Source organism: Amia ocellicauda, chromosome 6 (assembly GCF_036373705.1).
Source record: "Amia ocellicauda isolate fAmiCal2 chromosome 6, fAmiCal2.hap1, whole genome shotgun sequence".
NCBI lineage: Eukaryota > Metazoa > Chordata > Actinopteri > Amiiformes > Amiidae > Amia > Amia ocellicauda.
In genome coordinates, this window is record NC_089855.1 from 18,494,368 (window position 1) to 18,522,174 (window position 27,807).

A 27,807-nucleotide genomic window follows, 5' to 3' on the forward strand; every position below is an offset into this window, starting at 1 on the left:
GTCAGTGCAGTGCTGTATCTTTCCAAGACATTGTGATGAATTTCTCTTTCAGTAACTGAAAAAGAAGAAAGAATGTATGTGCAGATTCGATCCCATTGCAAAATCTAGGATCATGTTAGACCAACCAGGCTTTTACACAATCAGATGAGACAAATGTTTTGTGAGGGGTAAATTGCCTTATTTCACCTCATCGGTTCAATCTGGAAATTTCAGAAGATAACCCCTATGTATGATCTTCTCCGGGGGTATTTATTTTCTGCAAATGAGAGTATGGCTACACACGTGCCAGGTGGGATTTTATTCCCCAGGGTCTCTGTGTTGCATTCTGCTCTTCCCCACCATCAAAGCGTTTTACAGAAACATTGTGAGCCTCTACAGTTTCACCAGCTTCTCCCTGCCCAGCACACTTGAGCACAGAGAGATCGTCTTGTGTTTACCCTCACAACAACCTGCAGATTTCAACAGAGCATGCAAAGCAAAAGAATTATGATAAACTGGTTTCCTTCCTTCATTTAAACCTGTTGCTTTATTCTTTCAGCTGTAGCCAGCTTGAGTCAGGTTCATTTATCACAAGCAATCCGGGACTCAAGCAATCAATTTTACAGAACGTTGTGGGGGAAAAAAAAAGTCTACATTTGGGCTGCACACAGCTGTGTAAATTCTCTCACTGGGCCCCCAAAGGCTGGTGGATTTCAATCTGAGGTGATGTTCACAAGGCACAGGAGGAGCTGCCTATGAAGGCTGATATCGGGCAGCTTTCTAGTGGTGTCTGAAGCTCACTGTAAGCAATGTAGAATGTATACTTTTTGGAAACAAACTTTTTCTGTGTTTCAGTCTTAGAACAGTAAACACTAACAATGTGTAAAATGTTCATATTTTGGGGTGAATGAAGTCTTATTCCATGTTATCTTTCTTATGATGCCAATGCATGAATTCTTGTTATTTTGTACTTATGAAGAAGCATTTCTCTCCTTCATTCATTATTCTAAAGCTTGAATTCCACAACTAGTTTCCTCAGAACTGCACTGACAACATTAACCCTTCATTGCAAAACCTAGAGAAACCAAAATGTGGGTAATAATTGCAAGATAAAATCCTAAAGCAAACAGGCATAAAATAGTTAAAACAATACTTCAAATTTTCTATTTCCAAGCTATAATTGGACTTCAAATTACATGCAAACTTCGGGTTGTGGTTGTATTCTGTCGGCCTTCTAATTTTCTCTCTCTGTTTCCAGCGGAAATGTCTGTACATTATAATAATGGCACAACAGACTGACATTAATGTCCAGCGGGTTCCCTAATTGCGCTATAATTGTGTCTTTAAATCATGTAGCACTGAGGTTCCTTATTGTAACATTTGGCTTTTATTCAGGAAATGATTCCCCGATCTCTAACAGGTTGCATAAAGCCACATACGTATAATAAGTCCCCAGTGCCACTAATCCATCACCCTGAGTCTGCCTGCCCAGGAGAGATCACACCGAGGGTCGGAGATGAAGGGCTCTGACATTGCTAGGCTGTTATTAGCTGATCCTTCTCTTCACAGCATCACTTGGCACTGTTGGTTGCTTCCATTGTAATCACAATTCCAATACTGAACAACATTTTACATCGTGTGTGTTTTTATTGTTATTGTATTTCTCCTTTTTTATGTGACCTTCTCATCTTAATGTAGGGTCACAATCAAGGGCTACGGGAAAGGGAGCAAGGAGGAAAACAATCAAAAACGCAAGAAGCATAATAACAATCTGTGAAGTGCTATCTAACAGGGATTAAAAAGGACTAATATTATTAATAAGTACTATCTGAAAAGATGCGGTTTGAGTAATCGCCAGAATTAGGTCAAGGACTCTGCTGTTTTGACTTTAGTGGGAAGGTCGTTCCACCATTTAGGGGCCAGGGATGAGAAGGAGCGGGCTCTGGAGGAAGGGGAGTGCAGAGGAGGCAGAGTTAGTCTTCTGGCACTGGAAGACCGAAGCGGTCTGGAGGGGATGTATGGAGAGACGTATATGGAGGATGTATAGTTCTAATAGACCTCATAATATCACTCAAAGAAGTAAAAGCCCTTTGTAATGGCATCACTGGAAAGATAAAAAGGAGATGATACCCAAGACTCTAACAGAAAGGTGGGAGGCTGCAATGTCTTTCTGGACTTCTGGGGAAGGTATAGGCACCACCCAGAATCTCCTTAGGGCAAGTGGTCCTCTCAAACTAGTAAGAAGGGCATTGGTCAGAGAAGCCACCAAGAGGCCATTGACAACTTTGAAAGACCTACTGTGTTCCAAGGCTGAGATGGGACAAACTGTTCATGTGTCAACATGTGAGCCCTGTTTCTCCCCTCTTTAAGCACACCTGCAGCTAGACTTTGATTATTGTTCAGCTGCTGTTGCCTTCCTGCGCTCTTGACTGACTACACCTGTAATAGAGTAAGCAAGGCAATGTCAGAGCCTAGTATAATATATCTACAGGCACTTGTGCAGCTCTGTCCAGTGGTTGGGTCAGTGCCGATACCTGAGGGGAGATGCACTGGTTAAAGTGGTGAGGAAGGGACGTGCACGCAGACGCTGTAGATTGTATGAATGTGAAAAAGAGAACTGATGCCCTGATTGCTTGTGTGTGCATGTGTTGATTCCCTCCCTTTTGTCTCTCTGAGGTCTGGTCTATCTTCTAGAGCCCGAGAGGGCAGAGTCCACATCAGGAAGGTTGGCATAATGAGGACTGAGGACTGGCATAATGGAAGTTGAGAGAATTACCTGGACATTTAATTGAATTCTTCAACTTCAGGATGTGATAGGCCAGACTCTTCCTCTTTTGTTAAACTTTACTTGGCTGCCAACATTGGACACCTAGATATGGCAATATTTAACCATTCTTTACAAAACTGTTAAAGCTCTATCAAGTTCCTTGAGGAGTGCTGATGGACATCCATCTTCAAGTTGTGACAAATATTTCATTAGATTTAGATTGGTGCTCTGACTGGGTCACTCAGGGACATTTACCTTCCTTAGTCACCTTAGATGAAAATGTTGAAAGGGGGTGTAGATTTTCTATAGGTACATGTATAAAATATGGAATAGAATAACAAATCAGATGACCTCATATTAAGACCTGGAGTCTGATACAACTTGAGAACAACTTAGATGTCCAAAAGACAAAGACTAAACTGACTCCTTTTTGAGTGACTGGAATTTTTCTTTACAGGAGTGTCTGAGACTGTAGCCTAAGGGAATGACTGGGAGAACCCCCAGACCTAGTCGTTTTTAGTTTTAGTCCTTGATAGCCCTACTATGTCCGTACTTGGGAGCATGCAGTCCGAGTATGGCCTAGATAATTTCAAACTACCAACTGCTCTGTAGCATAAAATATACAATATTAAATTCCTCTGTGAGCCTAGCAGAAACAAAACTACTGGTATGTATATGTATGTATGTGTATGCATGTATATTTTTTGTTTTTATACTCCCTGAGAGCATGATGCTGAAGACTGTATCCTAATACAGAACGTTTGTTGCTGATTTTTCAGTTTTGTAACACCAGTTTTCCTTTGCCACGGGAATTAAAAGAGATTAAATTGAAATGAAATGCAAATTGAAATTGTAGGGTTGGTGTGGAGTGGGGGTCCAAGTGTATGACTTCAGTGTAAAGTGATACCCTCGTGTGCTAACGAGGACCATGTTGACAGAGAGAACTGAGAGAAACGAAAACCGTCCTGTAACAATACACGTTCACTGCGCCCTCATGTGGGATTGCTATTTAGCGAAATCAGGCTTCGGTCCCAGCAGCTTTACTTCATTATTAATACTCTGATTTTCCCTTTTGTGTTTTACTCATACTGGTCTTGCAGTATGTGAAGGTCTGGGTTTCTTGTCCAGCTGAGTTGGAAGTCAGCAGTGTCTAACAGGTCCAGTATGCAGTGTTCTCCTCCAGGGATTGCCTTACTTCACATTACCATCCTGCTCCTATGTTGAACACGGTGCATATTTATATTTTATATGGGTTTTATAAGGATGCTCTGGTCGTTAATATTTTTGATCTTCAATCCTGTTTTTTCCATTGAGCCTTTACTAAAATCCTAGATGTTGTTAACCACGCACATGTTTGGCACTTTTTTCCCTGCTTGTGTCACAGAAATTCTGCCAGACCCTGAATTGTACTGACTGTAAATACTGCCTCTCTGGTTTACAATTGAACACCAGGTGATGAACTTCTGCTTTGTGTTTTGAAATGTTTGAAATCCACACTTTGTGTGTTAAAGACAACCTCAAGACAGATAAAAGCAAAAGACAGTGTGATCTACACTTATATATTCTTTTGTTCTGAATACTGCCTTTCCTGCAGGATCGTGTCTCTTATTTCACCATTTTGGACCCTTTGTGAGGTGACCCGAGCAGAATTTTAAAATGTCCTCTCCCTTTGGAGTTAGTGGTCTGTAGACTTCTATTACCAGCTAAGGACTCTCTAGGTCCTTACCAGGCAATGTTATTCACAGGGTTTTTATGGGATCAAGTTAAGATCCTGCTCAGATCGGGAGGCCCTTTTTGGGAGCCTTTACAGAGCCCCTCTGGCACATTCAACTATGGGCAGAATTAACATAGTTTCATTGACTAGCTAATTCCAAGAGTTGTTAGGATGGTATTAGGTAGGGAGACGTGCAGTGAACATTGAATTAATCTGGGATCCAGATTAAATGCTGAGCTCTCCACCAGGCTACAGTGCAAGCTGTTGTCCCAAATCACTTACAAATCCCTAGGGACAGAAATTTGACTGCAAGGCACCAAGCATGAAGTTCTGAGATCAAACAGCTACTGGCCTGCTCTTGTGTGTACCCTTTTATTTTATCTATCAAAGCTTGAAAGAAAAGTGTGTTCAGAGTATCAGTAGATTATCAAGCTGAACAATGTACTTTCCTGACAACAGTACACACATTAAGTGCAAATGGAAATGCTCATGTTTTGATTTTTTACTTCATCTAATTTTTAGCAAATTAGATATCCGCACTCAAGCAATTAAGCAATCCGTCCCTTGTTATAAATACACACTTTCAGGAAGATTTTTTATTCAGTATAAAAAATTATACACTACATCATTATTCAATTGTATAACTTTTTTAAACTTTATACATTGAATTTACAACACATAATGGAAAGTGATATTAAAAAAAAAAAGGTTTAATTGTTGAACTGATCATTAAGATAGCTGAATACCTTAATTGGTTGTTGGCTACATAAATTGAGTGCAGTTGGCCTTGAAGTTGAGAAATCCTGAGGACAGCCATTTTGTCAAAACATGCTTGTTTTATATGTTTGCTAACCTCTACAATACAAATATTAAAATGAGATATATTTGGTTGTTTTTGCTTGAGTGTCTAATCTAATTTGCTAAAGATATATGTTTTGAAGTCAATGCACCATCATGGATATAGAGAAGATTGTGCGCAAGGGATGAACACTATACTGCTTCACCTCATTCAAATGAATATGAATCATAAATTGAATTTTCTTCAAATTCCAAATAGAAATTACATTAATTGAAATGTACGGAAATGCAGATGTCCAGAGGTTAACTCCAGTATAAATAAAATAAATAGAGAGACTCTGAATTGTTCTTTTAGTGTGGACTTCCATACAAGTTATTTAAATACATAAAAAAGAAAACCATCATCACCATCAACATCAAACATCCTTAACAGGTCCTTCAGAGTGTTTATTTTAGGCCCTTTCTTTACTGCCCTTAATCAATCTACACATTCTGACAAACCATGATGCTAAAGTCATTAATAGCTGTAACAAGTGCTAATGTTTCGTAATGACTATTTTAAACAATATGTGATTTAACCATCAAAGACGTGAGTCTGTGCCAAAGCAAATCAATTTTTTATGCTTTGACGAGCCCTCCTCCCTTTCCCTGTGTGGGCCAAACTGTTGTAATGAACACATTAGAGACTTTCAGGGCCTTCCTCCTGGGTGTATTTCTACTCGGCACTCTTCCACGCTCGGTGCCCGTATCAGATTGCACGAGCTGGCTGGTAAGGTATCAAGGCTAGAAGAAGATTGTACAGACCGAAATCACTAACAGATGCTGACTCAGATCTTTAAAAAAAACTTTAAACACGAGTGATGCATGCTCATCTCTTTTCAAGCTCTGGCTCCAAAGCTGACAGAGCCAACTCGGCATTGAATATAAAATGAGTTGATGTTGGTAAAACAGATGGGAGGATGTTATAAAGGATCAGTGTTGCCCAACCTGAGATTAGCTAAATCCCTGGAAGTTAGGGGGATTCTACAGCCTTGTAAGGACAAGTCTTAATATGTAGAGAATATGTAGAGTATTTAAAGCTATTAAAATATTGATGTCAGTTTGTTTTATGAGGTGGGATTAAGAGAGTTTTACTTACCAATGTAAAACATCTCCCTCAATGTAGCACCATTCATTCATAGGACAAAAGATGCATACACATGATGTCTCTCCCCAATAATATTCTAGAGATACAGGAACAGGACTACCTGCTGGTTGGCCTTTATTTCCTTATGATGTCAGGTGGCATTTTATCAGTTAATTAATGTATTATTCCTCTATCTTGCCTTTTGTGGAGTGATTTGCTTGCATTTCACACCCAAGAAGGTGCTGCACTACTTTCCTGTAAATATCAATGAGATCCTGTAGCAATACAGCCTCAATATTCATATATGGTAATATCCCAGTTATTGTGTGCTGTATGCAGACATTTTGAGTGGATGAAAGCCTATTAGTATAAAACGGAGGCTCTTTTTCTACATTTTATGCATTCTGTGGTACAGTATAATGTTAGCCCTCAGAAGTGACCCCTCCTACGAATCTCCTGAAGTATGAGTTGAATTACTCAAGCTGACAGCCAGGACGATTGAGGGGGAGCAAGCCTTGAATCCCCCTGTGACATCAACACAGAACACTGGAGGAGACAAGGTGCTGAAACTGACTCCCCTCACATGCAGCTGCAGGCTCTGCCTTCCGCCAGCACTTCGGCCCTGATCTGATCTGATGGACAGGGAGGGTTTGACGGGGCTTTGGAAGTGGATGAAGTTCTTAGCGTCAAAGTGGGCTCCTGGGGTGAGCGTGTAACCACGGCGGAAGGCAACAGATTAGTACATGATTGTACTGTCCTTTCCCCCAATCTCTTCATGGCATCCATTTTGTAATGGCAAGACCAACCTATGACTCTTTGGTTTTGCAGAATACAGTTGTATCTGATGTGAAGATTCAAATAACATCTTTCTTCAGTATCAGCTCAACAGATGAGATTATACTGTAATATATACTGTAACCCCAAAAGTGGGATTTGTAAAAGAAAAGTAAGGACTATCTAGGCTGACATATTTTAACACCCTTGCTTAAAAGAAATGCTCAACTATATCACCATACAATCATATTACATGTTTCAAGTTTATATCTCCACACCTGAGAAAAACTTTAAAAAATACAAAATACATTTATTTATTAGAGAAATGTAGATGTTCTTACAAGAATGCCTTTTTTTGCGCCAGATTCAATGATTTATAATAAAATGCCTTAAGCTTCAAATCACAACAATATGGATGGACAGTGAAACACGGATACCAGACTTGGAAAGGAGGCAGTGTTGTTTCTATTATTATTTTGTTAATTACAACATCTGACCCGTCTGGAAAATGAAGTATAAACTGTACATTATTAAATAAAATATTTAATAAATATTATTACAAGTGACAGTAATGTATAGTATTTACCAAGGAATTAACATCCAGCATTAATTAACCAACACATATCCACCACATAACATTGCTGTAATATTTGATGTAAAAACAGAATGCCATCTTGAAGGCAAACTCTGACAAAATGGGTTTCTTCTATGATTATTTTCATTGCAAATCCTTAATGGATTGAAACTAAAAATATATATAGATGGTGTGTATGCTTGATATTGTCATGATGGAGTGAAGCTTTTAGGATATTCATAGTGATTTGACTTCCTTCCAACTTGGGTGGCACTAGGCTCTGTTCTGTCACTCAGACATCAGTCAGAGCAGAAGGCCCATCTTTCAGTGACAGGATACAGGCCTGTTTAGAGGGGCTGTTGAAGACTAAGGCCTTCATGCATCTTGAGATCCCAGCCTGGCCGCTCTCGTTCTGGGCTGTGGCCCCCTACGTGAGTGTATTATTACAGCTGGGGGTCAGACAGTGCCACCCTCATGGCTCTTCTGACAGAACAGAAGGAGGAGTCAGTAGGCCCTGGCCTGAACATGCGGGTCTGTGTGGGAGTCAAGGCGGTTTAAATAAAGACAAGGTTCCCTTATTCCCATTGGGCCTGACTAGGATCACTTCCAAAACTTTCAGTTGAGAGAAAGGCAGTATTTTGGTAATGGTAATGGTAGTGAGAGAAAGCTTTGACTTGGAAATTTGGAATTCATTAACTCGCAGTACATTGCCACCACTTTAATGTAATGCAATGATGCCGATGTCCCCTGCCTGTGACTTTCTGTACATCAACCAATAAATGTCCTGACCTGCACAGGGGTCAGCAATTCAGCAAGTTGTTTCTTTATGCTCTTTTCTTTCCATGACAACATCTCACAATGTGAATTCTTTCTGTGGCTTATAAATTAGACTTCTTCAAATGGATGAATCTGTAATTTCATTTCAAAGTTGTATGGTATCATCAAGTATTAATGCATAAGACATGTTTAAAGAGTTATTATTATTATTATTATTATTATTATTATTATTATTATTATTGTTTTTGTTTTAATGCTCCAAAGAAATAGTGCATTCAGTCTGGCTTGTACATTGTAAATTGTGTGGTACAGTGGATGAGGTCCTGCATTCAATCCTGCTCTGTGCTGATGGGGCTGGTGAAAGCAGTGTCACAGTGTGCTGAACCTTTAGGTCAGACATTTCGCTGAAAACAAACAGCGAGAGGGTTCTGTCTTTCAGCACAGCGGCATGGGGTTAGACAGCGCAGTAGACGTAAATCTGGTGATGGGGGGTTGGAAGTCTTTGGTGTATCACCACTCTCTTCCTGTGCCTTCAAAAGAGCTAGACAGAGGTTTTTGAAAGTCAGTTTTCAAAGGGAATACTTTGGCTGCTACAGATAAATTATTTTTCTCTCTGAGCTGCATTCAACGTGAAAATCCTCACTTAGTACTTGGTTGGTGTGGCTCTTTGGTCTGGTTTGTGCTTATATTGCCAGTGAATATGTATTTTTTTAAATACATAATTGTAAATAACCATGTGGTCCCCTCAGTTAGCTCTGCCCTGTATTTTCTGCACATCCCGTCCTGCATTTCTAGTCTGTTTCTCTGAATGCCAGGCAGCTTGGAAAAACATACATATGTTGAAGTTATATATGATCTGTTTCTCTTAAGCCACACAAGGCTCCATTGGTTAATGCTTGATCTGGTATATCCACCGTGTCATCCTCCAGTCAATGCTTTGTAACAACATGAGAAATAGCTATTGACAGATAGCATAACATATAGCGAATACTGTGACCTGTAAACACCATATATGTATTCACTTGGCTAGAGGTCTTAGCAGAGCTAAATGGCAAGAAGCATAAGGAGGTGGTTAAAGCTACCACTTGGAGGAGATGAACACAAATATTTGACACACTTTGAATATGAGGGGAGGAAATTCCTTGAAATTGAGATAGAGGAGAAGAAGCACAGTTGTGTGGGTGGTCAGGAAGCAGGGGCCAGAAACCCAGAATGTGAAGAGGGGAATAGAGATTGAGTTCTAATCAGAATGGTCTAGAGCAGACGTGAGAGAATATTAACAGGGTTATGTGTTAGGGCTTACAGCCCCAGGAAATAATAATGAATATGGAATGATATTTGTGCAAATACAACCAGATGCAAGTGAGATAAATCATGAGCAGATGCTGGGGAAAAATAGGGGGTTTGGGGAGGGGAGTGAGTGTGTGCCTTCAAACCTCTATTAAAATATGCATTACTGTGTATTGATACATACTGTTCCACATAGAGCGCCTAAGAAAAGCAGCTAAACACTGCTAGTGAGGTCTAAAACAAAACTCAGATGTAAAATGAATAACTGTTCGGGCTGCCACCAACAATACTACTGCTGGGTCCGGGTTTCCAAGACCATAAACATAGCAACTGCAAAGCACCATAGATTGTAAATCAAAGTTCCTTAGTGCTAGATGTCAAGGGCTGTCTAATTAGGCCAGCCATACCACATATTTGGGGATTTAAATACATAAAAGTTTAGTTTAGTTTACCCATAACATGATCCGTCCCTACTGACTCACTGTTACTCTTTTTACTGTACATTATTGCTGCATTTAAATATGTTTTGCACATCATACAAAGCTTAAGCTTTTTTATATATATATATAATGGAATGGAACCAAATGGAAAATTAGCTTTTTTAATGGTTGTCCCTTTTTTCTTATTAAACTTTGGTAGTATAAAATATAGTTTAGTTTTCCAAATCTAAAAAGGACATACAAAGTAGCTTAATACAAAGCTTTATGTCAAGAACATACATTATTAATGGAAATGTATGCATACACTTACAATAAAGCAAAACAAAATGCAATGAAAAACACTCAAGGACCATAATAAATCTGTAATACTAGAAAGGAGTATTTTCTTTCCCTTGTACGGTCAAGAGCCAAGACTAAACAATGCTTCCGAGATTTCTGATATTCCCTTTGAAATAAAGGCATAGGGCCTTAGTCCTTCCAAAAGAATGTAACAGAAACGCAACACCGCATTTCCTCTGAGCTGTCACAAGTAGCCTAAATCATTACTGAATTCTATGTGTTTTGGATTTTATAGATGTATAAAATGTTATGTGCATAAAGGTTTCAGTATTACCTTCTTAGTCAAATCTTCCACAGTATAAATAAAACCATTTCCTATCGTTCGTTTAAATCTGAACCGACATTGGCCCTCCTGAGGTTCCGTAGTCTCCGGGAGGGGGGGTGACCTTTCTTGTTTACACCAAGATGGCGCTGCCCGTGAGAAGTAGCGTGAAAGGACTCTCGAGTTTCATTCAGTACTTTAAAGTGGCGAAAATGTTATTCAGCGATGGATGTGAACAGAACAGAAGGGTAACGTGTCTAAATACATGCCTTCAGTGTTAGTGGGAATGAATACGACAGGATAAACTGCGGTCAAGGTCATAAAAAGCAATTAGCTAGCAAGATCTATTCGTGAAATATAGTTGGAACCAAAGCACGTACGTTAAACGTTGTAAAATAGTATAATTCATAGTCCGATGCTTTTATATATATATATATATATATATATATATGCAGAAAACAATCACAGTTGTTAAATGCAAATCTTTTCGTTTTTAGATTCTTATGTGTGCAATCTGGCTTAAAAATTCGTGCTTCTACTGTAGACACTTCGTATGTGTGTGTGTGTGTGTGTATATATATATATATATATATATATATATATATATATATATATATAGTTGCACAAATTTATAATTTTCTTGATTTTAAATAATTCACTTCACTGGAATTATCTTGTCTGTAAACACAGGAAGTTTTAAATTGGTTTTAAATTGAAAGATGATGATTTAACCACGTAAATATCCAACAGAGTATATTTTAAAGTACAGCTTTCTCTTAACAAGAGACAATTTAGACTGTGTGTTCACTTGTAGGTAGTCTGTGTCACTTTATCAGCTGTAAATGTAGCTGTCTAGCTGTTGCCATTCAACAATATATTCCACCAATTTAGGTGGAATGGATTTGCATATTTGTAAGAATTAAACTACAATTATCTCTAAGTTGTTCTATAATTCCTTTGTGCACATGAACCTATAGAACAGAAAACTGGAATACTACACTAATGACAAGACACATGGTTATTTTAAATGGACATGCTACCAGTACTTTTTGGTAAAATCTCAATATCAATACAATTTAAAATAATTCCCCTGTTACAAAACAATTCCACACACAACATTATCAGTATATTTATAATCCGTTATTAAACAATCACAAAATGTATTTGGAGTCCTACATTGGTTTGAGTTGGAGTAATCAACCCATTAAAAAACAAATATGGATTTTTACAAACTCTGTGATTTCTGTTGAGGTAGATTGTAAACTGTATAGAGTTTCAAACCAATATATTGTAACCATGTTAAAGGGACTAATTTATACATTTATTTCTGTGATAGATGTCCAATAATGTCTTTACTTTAAACCTTATGAAAAGGACATGAAATATTAATGATGCATATCAAAATAAATATTACAGTTTTTCAATTTATATGTGGAACATTGCTATTTCCTATTGGGGATTTGGCAATGTTGATTTTAAAATAATCCGTCATTAAGTCTAGCGTATTAAACCAAACTGAGTACAGACGTTTTTCATTCTTCATCATATTAACTTTCAGTTCTCTGCTCCACTATGTTCACACCTCTGTGTTTGTTGGTAATGGAAAATGCTTCAGTCAGGTACAGAAACTGAAAGTGTTGAACCCCAAGGAGGATATGTGTAATAGTAATAGTAATCATCATAACGAGTGATTCACAAGGGCTCCTGAAGGCCAACTTTTAACACTTTTGGCAAAAGATATTCAGGGATTATGTGTTTTTGCACATTACTCAATTTGGAATGGCTACTTTTTTATTACTTTCAAATTTAAAAGTTGTTGTTCCTACTTGTTTGGTTAAGGATTTAAAGAGAAAAAGCCGGCAAGTTATTTGAAGTGTGTATGTCTGCTTCTGCTAATTGGCCAGCAGCAGTCTGGGAAATTTAGTAATGCATTCAGTAACCCCAGTCATTCGCATCTCAAAGGTAAACTGGGCAGCACCGGACACACACAGACACACATATGTTTGTAGTTTTACAATTGTAATCAAAGCTCTTTGGGGTGTTAGTTGTACTTACGGTGAACTGGTACTTGCAGAAAATGTGATGTGCAACTCTCCATCTCCTCCTATCTCTACAAAACTCATATAAACAAAACCGATGACATTGCTTATCTCTTGTCCAGCTAGGGGCAGTGAATGAGAAGCTATGGATTTCTGAAACATTATTTCTTGAAATATTATTAATAATAAACAGAGAATAAACTTTACAATTTTTAAAGTAAATAGAGTAGTGCTTATCTGTACTAAGTCATCCACTGCAGTGGTAAAGTTACTAATTAATCCTCTTCTTGTATTTTGTGCGCAATGCTGTCCTGTATGATTGTTGCACACCAAACCAAGGGGTGCTATGATCCTCTGATGGATGCAGTGAACTTGCTTGTGTTTGTATAGTGCTTTAAAATCCTTTGGGATGAAATCGGAATGTAAACGCAAGATCTCATGTACAGTTCTATGCAACATACAGGTTTAATGATGGTCATTGTTTTGAAGAGTCTGTGGTTCAGGGGCAATCTAGTGATTATTCCAAAATTGAAACAATTAAAATAATCAATTCCTGATTGTAATATGAAGTGGAATTATTTCATCTAGGAAAAAAAGTTGTCTAAATTGTTTGTGGTTTCAGATCAGACCTGGGTCTCTAACTACCCAGCATGGCACGAGCAGCATTGGAAGGCTAATAGAGTGCGAACTCAAACAATGAGTCCCAAGGTGCAAGTAACAATCATTAGTACATTTACAGAAAACAAGGGGACTAATTATGAGTCTATTCCTGCATGATGGTGCAATTAAGTTCCTCATGCTTCACTTTCTCTCCCCCATGAAGTATGAGCTGCGTGTTGTAATGCTGCCACATGGTGTTTTATTGTTGGAATGCAAAGCTAACTGCTGGGCGTCTGTATTTTGTTAAGACGAGGTCAAGAGAGACATTGAAAAGGTGTGTGCTGGAGTGGGAGAGGGGAGGCCACATCCAGGCCCTCACCACAGCAGCAGTTCATTACCAGAAACAACATTAGAAATGAAGTGTTGGTTTTCATTTAATTAATTTGCAACAAATGTGTGTACACTAACGCAGACACACACACAATGCCCTAAGGTGTGATGTGCGTCAAGAAAGTGGGAAAACCCAGAAAACTTCCTGTAGAGAGTAAAACATCATATAGGGACCAATTTATAGCTGTGTTAATAAGCAAAAGAATGTGACAAACGATCAGCCTTGCAGTAATTGATTACCTGCAGTGGAAACATTCACCCTTTTAAACTCCTAGCTTCCGGTTAGTGCATTTATATTAGGATGTTTTATTGAGATGTACAAACACAGCCATGTAGAATTTCTGTAATGTGGTGCAAAATGTGTAGTTTCACAGCTATTTCTAAAACCCTAATGTTTGTTTTATAATATTTAAGGTTTTATCTGTACAGTTTTACAATTCTTACTTGTTTTTAGCACTCTAGTGAGAGACTTTAGTCCAACAGCATTATGTCCTCTCTGGCCTGTATTGGCTTAATTTCTTTAGAGGAACAATGCCTTGAAACCATAATCAGTGCTTGACATTAGTCAACTGTACATCTTAAGACAGTTGCATACTCATGTTTATTAATAATTGAAATTGAGCTCCAGAAAGTGACACACACAGTGAAGATAAGCAAGGACCAGACACAAAAGTAGCAATATTTATTAATTAATTTATGTTTACCTTTATGCATGTTATTTTTATTATGTATTAGGTAAGGGGGAAAAGCCCATTAAAACATCAGGCAACTTATTTACCTTAATTTCTTTACTGTCGTGTATCTAGCTAAAGTACTTTCAATGACTGCGTTGCAAGTTAAAATTGCAGCATTTTAGATCAATTAATCTATTTTACAGTGTTTTTAAATACATTCCCAAAAACTCCAGTGGTGCTGTAAAAATGTTCCATATCACATCATGTAAAAATTGGACAGAATACCTTATGTTTTAATTAAAATGTACCACATATCTGGTATCAAACTTTTGGGCCCAGTTCAAGTAAGCAGCAATTCCCCACACAGAGGAAATTACCAACGTCTTCAGAGAGCTTTTTGGCAGGAGTGTTTCTGAGTATTACCATAATTATATATTGATGAATTTATGAAGTGTGTGTGTTATTTTTGCTTCGTTGTTAGTTTTAATGTGTTTGTGTGTGTGTGTATATATATATATATATATATATATATATATATATGTTATGTTTTCATTAAGGAGAAAATGCTTTCTTTAACTCTTTGTATCCAGGAGTCTTTCAGAGATTGCCATGTAATGTTGAGCATGGTGATTAGAAAATGTACCGTTACCTTCTTTGTCTTATATCTCAATCTTTGTGTGCCTCAATCTCGAGTCCAACTACAACTAAATGGATATTTTTTAAACTGACAACAGTAAGTCTCAGCCATGTAGTCTTTATTCTGTTTAAATCAAAGGTTTTTATTTTTGGCAGTCTGTGGTTTGGATTTTCCATGACAAGCTGACATAGCTTTGAAGAATAGAAAATTTAATATTAAATTTTACCTCAATATTTTTGGCCTTTGAAACTGGTCTTTTAGAGCTATTTTGATGAATGTTAACTTTTTTATATAGTTAACTATATAATATGGGAGGAAGGGTAGTGAACGAGTGCCAAGGGGGTTTACCGGTGGCAAACAACAGTGGGTTGTCAGGCGGCACCAATGTTTGTTATAATTTAAGTTGGTCACAGTATATATACATGTACAGACGGCTGAAAAAGTGAAGGAAAAACCTGAATAAATGAGTTGAGGAACATAACGAATGCAGATGCCTCCAAAGAGGTGTACTGAATGATCCAATTAATTAATTAACATCCTATCATGCTCTGTGGCATGTATAGAAATGCTGAACAGGCCCAGTTGACCTTGATTTTGGATCAAGATGGCAAGAGGAAAGGATCTGAGTGACTTTGAAAGAGGGGTCATTATTGGGGCACGAATGGCAGGAGTTTCAGTCACAAAGACGCTCAACTGGCTATTGTTCTCGACAAGTGGGCGAGTGCATGTGTGATGACACCAAGAGAACATTACAGTGAGGGCGTCCAGAGGTGCTGTTATGCTGTGGGGGGCATTTTCCTGGCATGGTTTGGGTCCACTTGTCCCCTTAGAGGGAAGGGTCACTGCAAATCATTACAAGGTTATTCTGAGTGATCACCTTTATCCTATGGTGAAACATTTCTCTCCTGATGGGTGTGGTCTCTTCCAGGATGACAATGCCCCATACACAGGGCAGGAGGGGTCACTGAATGGTGTGATGAGTATGAAAATGATGTGAATCATATGCTATGGCCTTTGCACTCACCAGATCTCATCACAATTGAACACCTATGGGAGATTTTGGACCAATGTGTTAAACAGCGCTCTAACACCATCATCAAAACACCAAATGAGGGAATATCTTTTGGAAGAATGGTGTTCATCCCTCTAGTAGAGTCCGGAGACTCGTAGAAAATGTGCCAAGAGTATTGAAGCTGTTCTGGTGGTTCATGGTGGCCCAACACCTTACTGAGACACTTTATGTTGGTTTTTCCTTTAATTTGTCACCCGTCTGTACTGCACTGTGACCAAATTAAATGATACAGAAATAAAGGTTGCATGAGTCCGTAAGAAAAAAATCCTTGAAGATACATCTGTCATGTAGCCTCCCTTAATTAGATCTTAGTGGATCAGTGGATGTCATCACTTTTAATATGAATTTCAAATTGAGTTGTCCTGCTATGACAAACCTAAGAAAGGTTTTATGTAATGCTACTGTGATTAAGTTAAATTGGTAATAATGGAGCTTCTAGTTTTTAAAGAAATTCATGCCATGATGTTATATTCTGAAATGTGTGTTACTTTGACTAAGGCAAATTTTACTGTGCAAGATGCTGGGTAAGCCATGGTATAATAATGTAATTCAGTCTTGTAGATCAGCGTTTCTGTCTGAATCCTCAGATGGTGTACTTGCTAATCTTAACTTCTTGGTTATTTTTGGAATCTTTTCCTACCTTTCTACTGGGAATGCTGTTTTGAAGTAATTTCAGCCTCATTAATCAGGTTTCGGACCCACGTTGTGTAGGCTCTGGCTCCTACAATGTGTTTTTCAGTTTTTTTCCCCCTCTCAGCACAGTGTGAAGCGTAGAGGAAAATCATCAATCTTACCTGTCTAAGACGTCAACCACAGATTTAATCAAACGCTCCATTCTGTCTCTCTCTCCCTCTCTTTCTGCCTGTGCCTCTCTTTTGGTCTCATAGTTCTTATCATCATCTGTCTCTTGTTTTCTTTTCCTTTTTGCATTCCTTCTTTTTGTTGTGCTGTGTAATTCTTGAATAAGCAAGCAAACAAACAATAACTTGGCAATGGAAGAAGTAGTGTTGCCTGAAACGTCTGTGAAACAGCCTGGCAGTTTGTTTTCTGTAAGAAAGCTGACATGAGAGACAGTGGAGACATTGCCCAGTAATGTCTTTTCGTGGTCAGCAGGGTGTCTGCTTTAATGGGTATATGGTTAAACCTGACAGAAGTGTATACAGTGGGCTGCGTGTTTTAAACACAGCAGGACCCTCGTGTTAACTATGGGAGAGTGTGGAGCTCACTTCAGACCTCATTCGTGGTTGCTTTCAGGTTTTCTTCCCCTCCTCTTTTAATAAAAGCGACGGCTCTTTAGCTCTATCACTGGCCTTGTGGGTGTGAGGTGCTACTTGGCCCTCTGGCAGGCGCTTGTACTTTGTACGTGTCAGCTGCAGGTATTAACACTAACAGACGAGCATAGCGTGAGTTCTCACTTCTCTCTCTTCAAAGGGACGTCCGTTTATTCAATATTGGTATCAAAAGTATCAACTGTAATTGGAATATATTGAATTTAGGGGGGAACAAAATACATTTCTTCACTGTAATAATTTGTGAGAACTGATATTTTATTTGTTAGTGTCAAAAGTGCAATGCCTTCACAAAATCAGAAGTCATAGATGCTTTGTATGTTTTCTATAGGGCTGTAGATTAAGTGTCCAAGTTCTAACTTTCAGTAACATGTATCATTTAAGATGTCCTTGTATAATGTTATTGCTGAGGGAAAAGTATAAAAGTAGCCTAAACTTTTCTTAACTTCTCCCCCCAAAACATTTTTAATGTTCGTGATCTAGCAGAATCTGAATTGAAAACAATGACATCTCTGCAGATTTGTGCTGGAGATTAATTATATTTATCCATGTGAATATGTATTCTCAAAATACATTAAAACTACTTGTATTACTGATCTCTAGTAAAGTCATATAGTAATGTATACAGCATATGGGAGCAATGTATGAAAATCTGTCATTGCCTTCCCTAGACTAGCACAACAGCATTGCTTCTGTCAATGTAAAATATGATCGCAGAAGAACACCTAGTGACGGTGCTGCCGAGCACAATATCAAGAGGGGCCATGAATTGAAAGAGGGAAATCATCAAAGAGAAATTGTGGTTTCCTGAGGATCTGGAAACCTAAAACAAGAGTTCAAGTGCATACACTAATGTGTCTGTGACATAAACACCCAGTGAAATTTGTGAATACCCTCTTCTGTTCTTGGAGGTCTGTGTTGTGAACCTGTGCTTAATGCTTAAATAATGCTTTTCCCTGCCAATGCCTGGTAAATAGGGGAAATATGTTATCCTTACCCACAGTAGCCATCACATACATCTAGGTTACAGTTACATCCATAACTAGCAAAGTATTGTGCTGTGATAGATGTTTGGAAATCTACAAAACATGTAAAATGAACAGAGGAGCCAAGACAGGGCAAATGGTGAATTTGTTTATAGAAGAGGCATCTTAGAGTTATTGAATAGTTAAAATATGCCAATGTGTTTATTACAGAACTGTATTGTAACACAATGTATTTTGGTTAAATTATGTAGTTTTTAGACAATTATGTAGGATATGATGCAACATGCAATACCCCACAGAAGGTTTGATCAGCAGCTTCTCTACAGGTACTGTACACTACCTTTCAGCTTGTCTCTGGATAATGCCAGGCCTTGTACACTGTAGTATGCTGCTTCCCACTAAGTTATATTTTAAATGAATAGTGCTAAGTTGTAGTGTTTTGTTTTGCATGGAAGCGAGGAATCAAGCATTTGCATCATTTAAATGGTATGTGGCATGCACTGTCTCTCATAGTTCGCTTGGGAATTTCCCTTGTTCATCTTGGCTGCTTTGCCTCCACGCTGCAAACTTGCCCCCCCCCTACCCCACCTGCTCCCCCTAGTCCTTACGAGCCACATTCCTGCCTCATGATTTCATTGTACCAGGCATAGCCGTACTGCCAGGGCCATTCTGGAGGGGCGCCAGGCCCATGCCTGCTGTGTTGCAGCCCTTACAAAAGAAAGAAATCAAATATTTGTCTAAGGCTCCAAAACACTGTAATTTTATTTTAATTCATGGAGAGAGGATCCCCTAGCCCCTTTTTTTTAAGTGAAAAGGAGGGGGAGCTTTTTTTGATATTTTTGTAGAGCCCATAAGAAGAAACAATTAGTTTCTTGTGGCTCTGCCAAGGGCTGTGTAAGTGCTGGTTTGCTGTGGGATATCCCCCAACCATGCAGCGGTCAACAGAGCAGGAGCTGTCCTGCTGCTGGCACCATCCAGCCTCTGTCTGCATCACTGAGTACAGAAGTGTTCATTTCACATGCTCAAGGATTTATTTAGTTTTTTGTTTGTTTGTTTAGCAAAATGTACAACCATAATCTCATAAAATTATATTTGAATTAATTTTGGTAGGCCACCTTACAGCTTTGTTTCACTTTCAGTCTGTTTGTGATTTAGTGATCACAGACGTCCATATTTCAGAGGTGCAAGGCAATGCAGAATTCTAGTTTTTCTAACCATTAAGTCGCCTGCTAAGCAGCGGATTGAAATTTGAAATTCCTTTTTTAATCTCTTTTACAAACTGTTCCCTGTTTCTTATAAATGCATTTCAAACTTTATTTACACATATACACTCACCTAAAGGATTATTATGAACACCTGTTCAATTTCTCATTAATGCAATTATCTAACCAACCAATCGCATGGCAGTTGCTTCAATGCATTTAGGGGTGTGGTCCTGGTCAAGACAATCTCCTGAACTCCAAACTGAATGTCTGAATGGGAAAGAAAGGTGATTTAAGCAATTTGAGCGTGGCATGGTTGTTGGTGCCAGACGGGCCGGTCTGAGTATTTCACAATCTGCTCAGTTACTGGGATTTTCACGCACAACCATTTCTAGGGTTTACAAAGAATGGTGTGAAAAGGGAAAAACATCCAGTATGCGGCAGTCCTGTGGGCGAAAATGCCTTGTTGATGCTAGAGGTCAGAGGAGAATGGGCCGACTGATTCAAGCTGATAGAAGAGCAACTTTGACTGAAATAACCACTTGTTACAACCGAGGTATGCAGCAAAGCATTTGTGAAGCCACAACACGTACAACCTTGAGGCGGATGGGCTACAACAGCAGAAGAGCCCACCGGGTACCACTCATCTCCACTACAAATAGGAAAAAGAGGCTACAATTTGCACAAGCTCACCAAAATTGGACAGTTGAAGACTGGAAAAATGTTGCCTGGTCTGATGAGTCTCGATTTCTGTTGAGACATTCAGATGGTAGAGTCAGAATTTGGCGTAAACAGAATGAGAACATGGATCCATCATGCCTTGTTACCACTGTGCAGGCTGGTGGTGGTGGTGTAATGGTGTGGGGGATGTTTTCTTGGCACACTTTAGGCCCCTTAGTGCCAATTGGGCATCGTTTAAATGCCACGGCCTACCTGAGCATTGTTTCTGACCATGTCCATCCCTTTATGACCACCATGTACCCATCCTCTGATGGCTACTTCCAGCAGGATAATGCACCATGACACAAAGGTCGAATCATTTCAAATTGGTTTCTTGAACATGACAATGAGTTCACTGTACTAAACTGGCCCCCACAGTCACCAGATCTCAACCCAATAGAGCATCTTTGGGATGTGGTGGAACGGGAGCTTCGTGCCCTGGCTGTGCATCCCACAAATCTCCATCAACTGCAAGATGCTATCCTATCAATATGGGCCAACATTTCTAAAGAATGCTTTCAGCACCTTGTTGAATCAATGCCACGTAGAATTAAGGCAGTTCTGAAGGCGAAAGGGGGTCAAACACAGTATTAGTATGGTGTTCCTAATAATCCTTTAGGTTAGTGTATATGTACTGTGTATCCATATATATTTATAAATGCATCATCACCATCTGCTTATATTGATGCACTGCTGGATGAAGGCCTTCCCAAGATGTTTCCACTTTCTACTGTGTATTTTCTACCACATGCACTCCATCCCATTGTTACTCTTCTTTTGATTTCTTCCATAATATAACTGTCTGTGCTGATTTGTTGTCCAAGCTAGACATAACTTTTGACTTCTTAGATTACCAGTTGACCAAAGCTCTTATATACACACACACATACACTTTTTATATAGTTCTTATTTGCTTACCATTGGTTTCTTTTTTGCTGGGTGTAGTAATTTTTACATAATTTCTTAATACAATTTTGGAAGGTTGCTGCATAGAAATTGTGGCGTTTAAGTCAGGATATTTCAGTCAGGATTTTTTAAATCTGAAGAACTGCAAAGCTATTTGTCCAATTTCAAAGTGTTAGAGCTGAGTTTCACTGACTGGTAAATTGCATTCTGCTGCCTAGGCCAGCTGGCAACTCACAGCCTTTTTATCTGGTGTATTTCCAGTGGACACATCAGCCTTTGTCCAACGTCTGTAAAAGGTTGCACACAATATGTTTAGTACATTCTCCATATGCCAAACTGTCTAATGCAAAGGTCTGTTTTTCCTGTCGGCCTCACACTCGCCCTTTGACTTTATAAATGGTCCCAGCATTTATATATTCCCTTCCCAGCTCTTTTAGCACCACTACACATGGTAATTAGGCAGGCATACCTCTTAAATTCTTCTAATTGTAGCTTATATAATTCAGCTTGATTTAATGTACATACTAATAAGTTATTTACCTTTTATGTCATTATCAGCAGCATCAATTCAGTTGAGTGTAGGATAGATCTCTCTGAGGAGGAGGCCATTTGACCCATCGTGCTCGTTTAGTGTCCATTAATAACTAAGTGATCCAAGGATCCTATCCAGTCTATTTTTGAATGTTGCCAAGTTTTCAGCTTCAACCACATCACTGGGGAGTTTGTTCCAGATTGTAACAACTCTCTGTGTGAAGAAGTGTCTCCTGTTAGGTTGGTTCATCATTATGGGCTCCACAGTTATTGAGGCATGTGCTTAAACTCCTGCTGTTTCCTGTCGCCCTTGCAGAGTGCTGCAGTTCGTGTGTTCTCTGGGATCCAGCCCACAGGGATCCCCCACCTGGGGAACTACCTCGGTGCCCTGGAGAGCTGGGTGAGCCTGCAGGGCCAATACGACTCGGTGCTCTACAGCATCGTGGATCTGCACTCCATCACGCTTCCCCAGGACCCGGCCCAGCTCAGGAACAACATCCTGGACATGACGGCCAGCCTCATCGCCTGTGGCATCAACCCACAGAAGTCCATACTCTTCCAGCAGTCCCAGGTCAGAACAGCCGCTTTAGTACATTACCAGATAAAGCCTCGTGTCCCGGCTTGGTGATATCCTTATTTTAATTTACTTGGTAACTTATGCTAGGCAAACTTAATTAATAATCATTATTAGTTGTGAGGAGTGATTTATTTCCACCAGTGTAATATGCCCCTATAGTTTGTTGTTGCTCATGTGGTTATTATAGCATTTCAGGATTTGCTGGTCCCTTTACAGTGGAATTTTCTCCCCCACAACCCTCTTTTTATTTGAATTAAACTTCATGCCACATATCTTGGCAATGCGGGGGACCTCTGGTTGAATACAACCAAAAGCTCATTCCATATGTAAAAATAAAATGTACATCCAAAACAAACACTTGACTTCACTGAAAATAGTGACGAGTTGAAATCAATAGTGGCTTAAGTGGGATGTGTAGCTGAAGGGGGCTGGGGAGACGGGGGTTAAAAGAGGACAACATCCTGGAGTTTATAATCGAGTCATGCTCTTCACTCACTGGAACAACAGCCTGAGGGGAGTCTGTCATTGACTTTATGTTTTGTAGTTTACAGAAACCAAAAGATACTTTAGTAGATATACGTGTACGCACAAAACGCATAGGCTATTTAATTTTTTATTTATTTTTTGCTAATGAAAAAAGGCAAATATTTAGAACATATGTATTATAGTTACGAGCAAAACTATTACACTTCGGTTCTATTCTATGATGTCCACGTATGAATGGAGTTAAAATGATCATGAGTCAGTAGCTTGTGAACAGACTTAAATTTTTGAGGTATAATCCATTATCAGATTTAGATCACAGCAGGTGAGTAGAAAGGGATCTGAAACCGAGAGAGATCAAATGACTTTAGTTTGCTGATATAAGGACCAGCTAGTTGATCTGGAAGTTATTTTAAAATGTGAGTGAAATGAATTAAAACGGATGCTGAACTTTGGGTACTTCTTGCATATCTTAATTTTTTTTCCTGTCAAAAATTCACATTCTCATACAATATAAATTCACAAACTGCAACAGAATAGAAGTCAACACAAAAGGTTGGTTGAACTGAATGACAAACAAAATACAAAACTCTCCAAAAGCTGTGTGCAGATGTTTAACTTTAGGTTTATGTTACTTTGGGTGGAAAATAAATAAATAATTGAACAACTAAAGGAAGTGTGTATTTTTAAAATTAATTTTTTCACTTTCTTTACAGGTGTCTGAGCATGCAGAACTGTGCTGGGTCCTTGGCTGTTTGACCAGCATGCCTCGCCTTCGACATTTACCTCAGTGGAAGGTAAAATCTTTGAAGTATTATATAGATATTTCTTAACTAAAATATGTGTGAAAAAAGCATATGAAGTTATGTGTTCTCTAACTTGGCACCAAACAATTCTTCTCAGACAAACTTATTTTCTAAACATTCACTTACTTTCTTGTTAAAACAATATTAGAAGTCAAGTCTCTTTTACTGCAAACTTTTTTGAATTTCCTTATAGCACAGTGGGAGCACATTAGTCTGCCATTTTGCGCCTTATTTTTACTGAAATTTCGATTTCCCCAGACAAATAGTGTTCCAAATACACAAACCTTTTTAATATTGTAGAGCAGTATACTCCAGTATGAAAAATATGCTTCAATTGCATGAATAAACTCTTTTAAATGAAAACTACTTCCTGCCGAGGTCAAACCGTAAAGACAGACGGCAATAAATCAAATGTCACTAAATGCAATGAAAAATATGAAAACATGTCCGGCCTTTAGCAAAGTCGTCCTGAACATGGGCTCTCGTAAAACAAAAATAAAATCCATTAAGCATCCATATGTGTAGTCAGGCGCTAGAAGGCCTGTGATCTCAAAGCAATATGTGTGAGCTTCCCAGACAGTGCTAGTCACAGCAACATACCGGATACGGAGGTCCACCAGATGTCCTGGTCTGAAGCATCTTTGTGTGCGGTGAGTGTTGAACCAATAGGAATGCGATGTTACTTTCCGTCCACTTCATTTTCATTCACTCTCCTTCCTTGCTTTATACCAGATGAAGAGTAAACAGAAGACCGAAGGCAGCGTGGGCTTGTTCACCTATCCAGTTCTGCAAGCTGCGGATATCCTCCTTTATCAGTAAGGCAAATCACGGCATAAATATGATGGCACATATCTAGAGAAAAGCAGACAGTGCCTCTCAGTAACCCTTTAACGCAAGGTAGGATTTTATTCAAGGAAGACCACACTGGTGCCTGTCATTGACCATTTATTTAATTAAACTCTAGATGACCACATTTTGAGTTATAGTTAAAAGCTGACAAGGTGTCAAACACAATGTGCTTAACAGGATCAGCATTATAAATTGTGGTAAATAGGCAGATCCACAGATGTGAAACAGAAGGTACCCTGACTTACTGATGTTGCTAAATCAAAAACACAAACAGACTTAGACACCTCCTCTGTCTCTTCTGTGCTGCAGATCCACTCATGTTCCAGTGGGAGAAGATCAGGTTCAGCACCTAGAACTGGCGCAGGACGCCGCTCGCATCTTCAACAGCAAGTACGGCAGCTTCTTCCCCGTGCCGCAGCCACTTCTCAGTGAGTTCTGCTCAAATAATTTATTTCATGTGCCTGGGACTGAAATTCAAAACTTAGAAAGTACATTGAATGAGTCAAGCAAATAAAGAAATTTAAAATGAGCACTATATAAAAACTGAATCTGCACTCTTGCATACTCACTCATTTATGAGTATGATGAGTATTTTCATAATGACAAGGAGATATAAAGATGATTATAGACTGATTAAAACTTATAAACCTGAGGAAGTCCTTAAGTCTATGTTGGGAACAATTCAAGAACCCATCTAGCACAGATTTTAACTTATTTGTGTAATAATTTGGCTATTTAAATGCAGGATGTTTCTGCAGATATTATGGATTTGCCCATTTTTACCCCTGTCTGAAAATCATTAATTAAGAGGAAATTTAAATCATCATAAATATCTGCTTATGTAATGTTTTGCAATTGAATTACAGTCAAACCTTGTATTTTTAACTGTTGCTAAAAGTAAATGAAATCGATAAAAGGTGAAAAAGTAATTATTTATTTTTGGTATTTATTTTTTAATGCAGGTTCAACAAAGAAGGTAAAGTCCCTCAGAGACCCCATGTCCAAAATGTCAAAATCAGACCCTCAGAAGTTAGCCACGGTCAACATCACTGACACTCCAGATGACATCAGGATGAAATTCCGTAAGGCAGTCACAGATTTTACCTCCGAGGTGACCTTTGACCCTGAACAAAGACCAGGAGTTTCCAATATGATTTCAATCCATGCGGCAGTCGCAGGACTTACAGTCGAAGAAGTGATTTGTCAAAGTAGAGGACTGGACACCGCCCATTACAAACTGGCGGTGGCTGATGCTGTCATCCAGAAATTTTCACCGATCAGACAAGAGGTACAGAGACTCCGAGGTGACCCAGGGTACTTGGAGAAAGTACTGAAGCATGGGGTGGAAAAGGCCAAAGAACTTGCTGTTCCTGTTTATCAAGAGGTTAGAAAACTTGTTGGGTTTTTGTGAGGAAGGAAGAAAACTGAAGAGTGACAAGGAGTTCTTGTGCATCTGGATCATATATATTAGACCTATATATATACCTATATTTGTTATACATTATGTAATGTAAATAAAATGTATAAATACAGTTGGGGTGCCATATTGTTTTCTGGAACTCTCACAAAATGTTTAAAGACAACCAGCGTTTTAGATGCGTTTTGTCTTTAACCAAGTCAGCATTGTGACTGTCACACGCTATGTTTACATGACATGAGGTTTTCCAAAAATGACTGTATTTGGAAAACTGAATCAGAAATTATATTTTTATCTTAAAAGGCCATTTCTCCTTGTTTACATGACAAGCCAGTTAGTCTTAAAGCGTTCCACAGATGTTTTTTGTAAAATGTAGAGAAGTCATGCAGACGTATCCGTGGCTGAGCAGAAATTAAGATCAGTTTGCACATGTGCAGTGCACTGTCAGAATACATTTTTAGAAAACTATTTACATTGTATCTATTTTATTTGTTTGTTAACATTCAGAAATCAAGGGGATATTTCTAGGTGTTGTTTTCTGCAAATTGGCTTTCAGAACATTGTTACATTAAAAAAAAAAAAAAAAAAATGTTTACGTCACTTTTGATATTTGAAATAATTTCCAGGAAACTCGGTTGAATTTGCATGCAACATAAAACTAACATATATGTGGAGCACAGTGTTTTTGTATTTGTTAACATAAAACTATTTGTAAAACATTACTTGAGAAATCAAGTGTTCCACTTAATGCTATATATTAATATATCTTTTGAATGTTTTATTTTTTGTTTTTTAAACCCTTTTGTGATTGGTATTTGCACAGTGCCTCCCTGCTGTTCCGGTAGCTGAGGAATGTAAAGGGCTCCAACCAGGTGTACAGTTCACTTATTTCATAAGGTATAAAACCAAAGTAGAATAGAAGTAAATTAGTAAATCCTTGATTTATATTAGTCAAACATGGAATACATTTGGAAACAAATACTTGTATTAGTTAGAATTATGAACAGGTGTGTCTCATGGAAATGTCCAATCAAAGATATTTGTTTCTTAGTTAACTGTTTACAATTGGAAAAATTGCATTGAAATAACTACAATCTGAGAGAAAATTAAAGCAGACGAGCCTTCCACATCTGGATCTGGTAGAAAAATAAAATAAAATAAATTCACAGCAGGTAATGCTTCTGAAAGTCTTTTAGAGAACTGATGGCCAGCCTGTATCTGATAAGAATCTGGGAAGAACCTGAGACATAATGTCTGTTTTCAGATGCAGCTGTGTGCACATATATGTAATCAAAAGGTTTGTGTTTTGATTTTGATTTTAAATATCTTATAAATTGTTGTTGTGTTTAGCTGCATTCCCGAAAATGCAATTTTTTGTTGAGTTAGCTTCTTAATGCAGTGTTGCATTTATCACCTATGAGCAGATGTGTCTAAAGGCTTTGCAGCGTTGTTTCCCAAACGTAACAACATAGATGGCTGAGAAAAAATGCTTATACATCCTTTTGGTCAGGACTGTCTAGAGTGGGATAGCAGTGAAATAATATACAGTTGAAACTGCTGAATAAACACAGGGGAAAAAATGCATTCTTTCAGAGCTTCTGGTAATTGGAAAGAAGAGCTGTAACAAACCACTTCAACATCTGGTTTACAATAGAATCTATTGTTAAACAAACCTTAGCCTGGGAATATGTAGAAAAGGCAATATGTTTTAATAAAAAAATATATACATGTGCTCCATTTTAATTTAATTTATTAATTGTTCTTTAATAATTAAATAATTGTAATTTAT

At 38.4% G+C, this 27,807-nt stretch overlaps 1 protein-coding gene across 1 annotated transcript; it reads left to right on the top strand.

Moving 5' to 3' along the window:
• The first annotated feature begins 10,950 nt into the window (after positions 1-10,950).
• On the top strand, positions 10,951-27,600 carry wars2 (tryptophanyl tRNA synthetase 2, mitochondrial). The gene is made up of 6 exons (XM_066706509.1): positions 10,951-11,088; positions 22,203-22,457; positions 23,663-23,743; positions 24,485-24,567; positions 24,911-25,029; positions 25,564-27,600. The coding sequence occupies exons 1-6, from the start codon at positions 10,984-10,986 to the stop codon at positions 26,010-26,012; spliced, it is 1,092 nt and encodes a 363-aa protein (XP_066562606.1). The 5' UTR covers positions 10,951-10,983; the 3' UTR covers positions 26,013-27,600.
• The last annotated feature ends 207 nt before the right edge of the window (positions 27,601-27,807 follow it).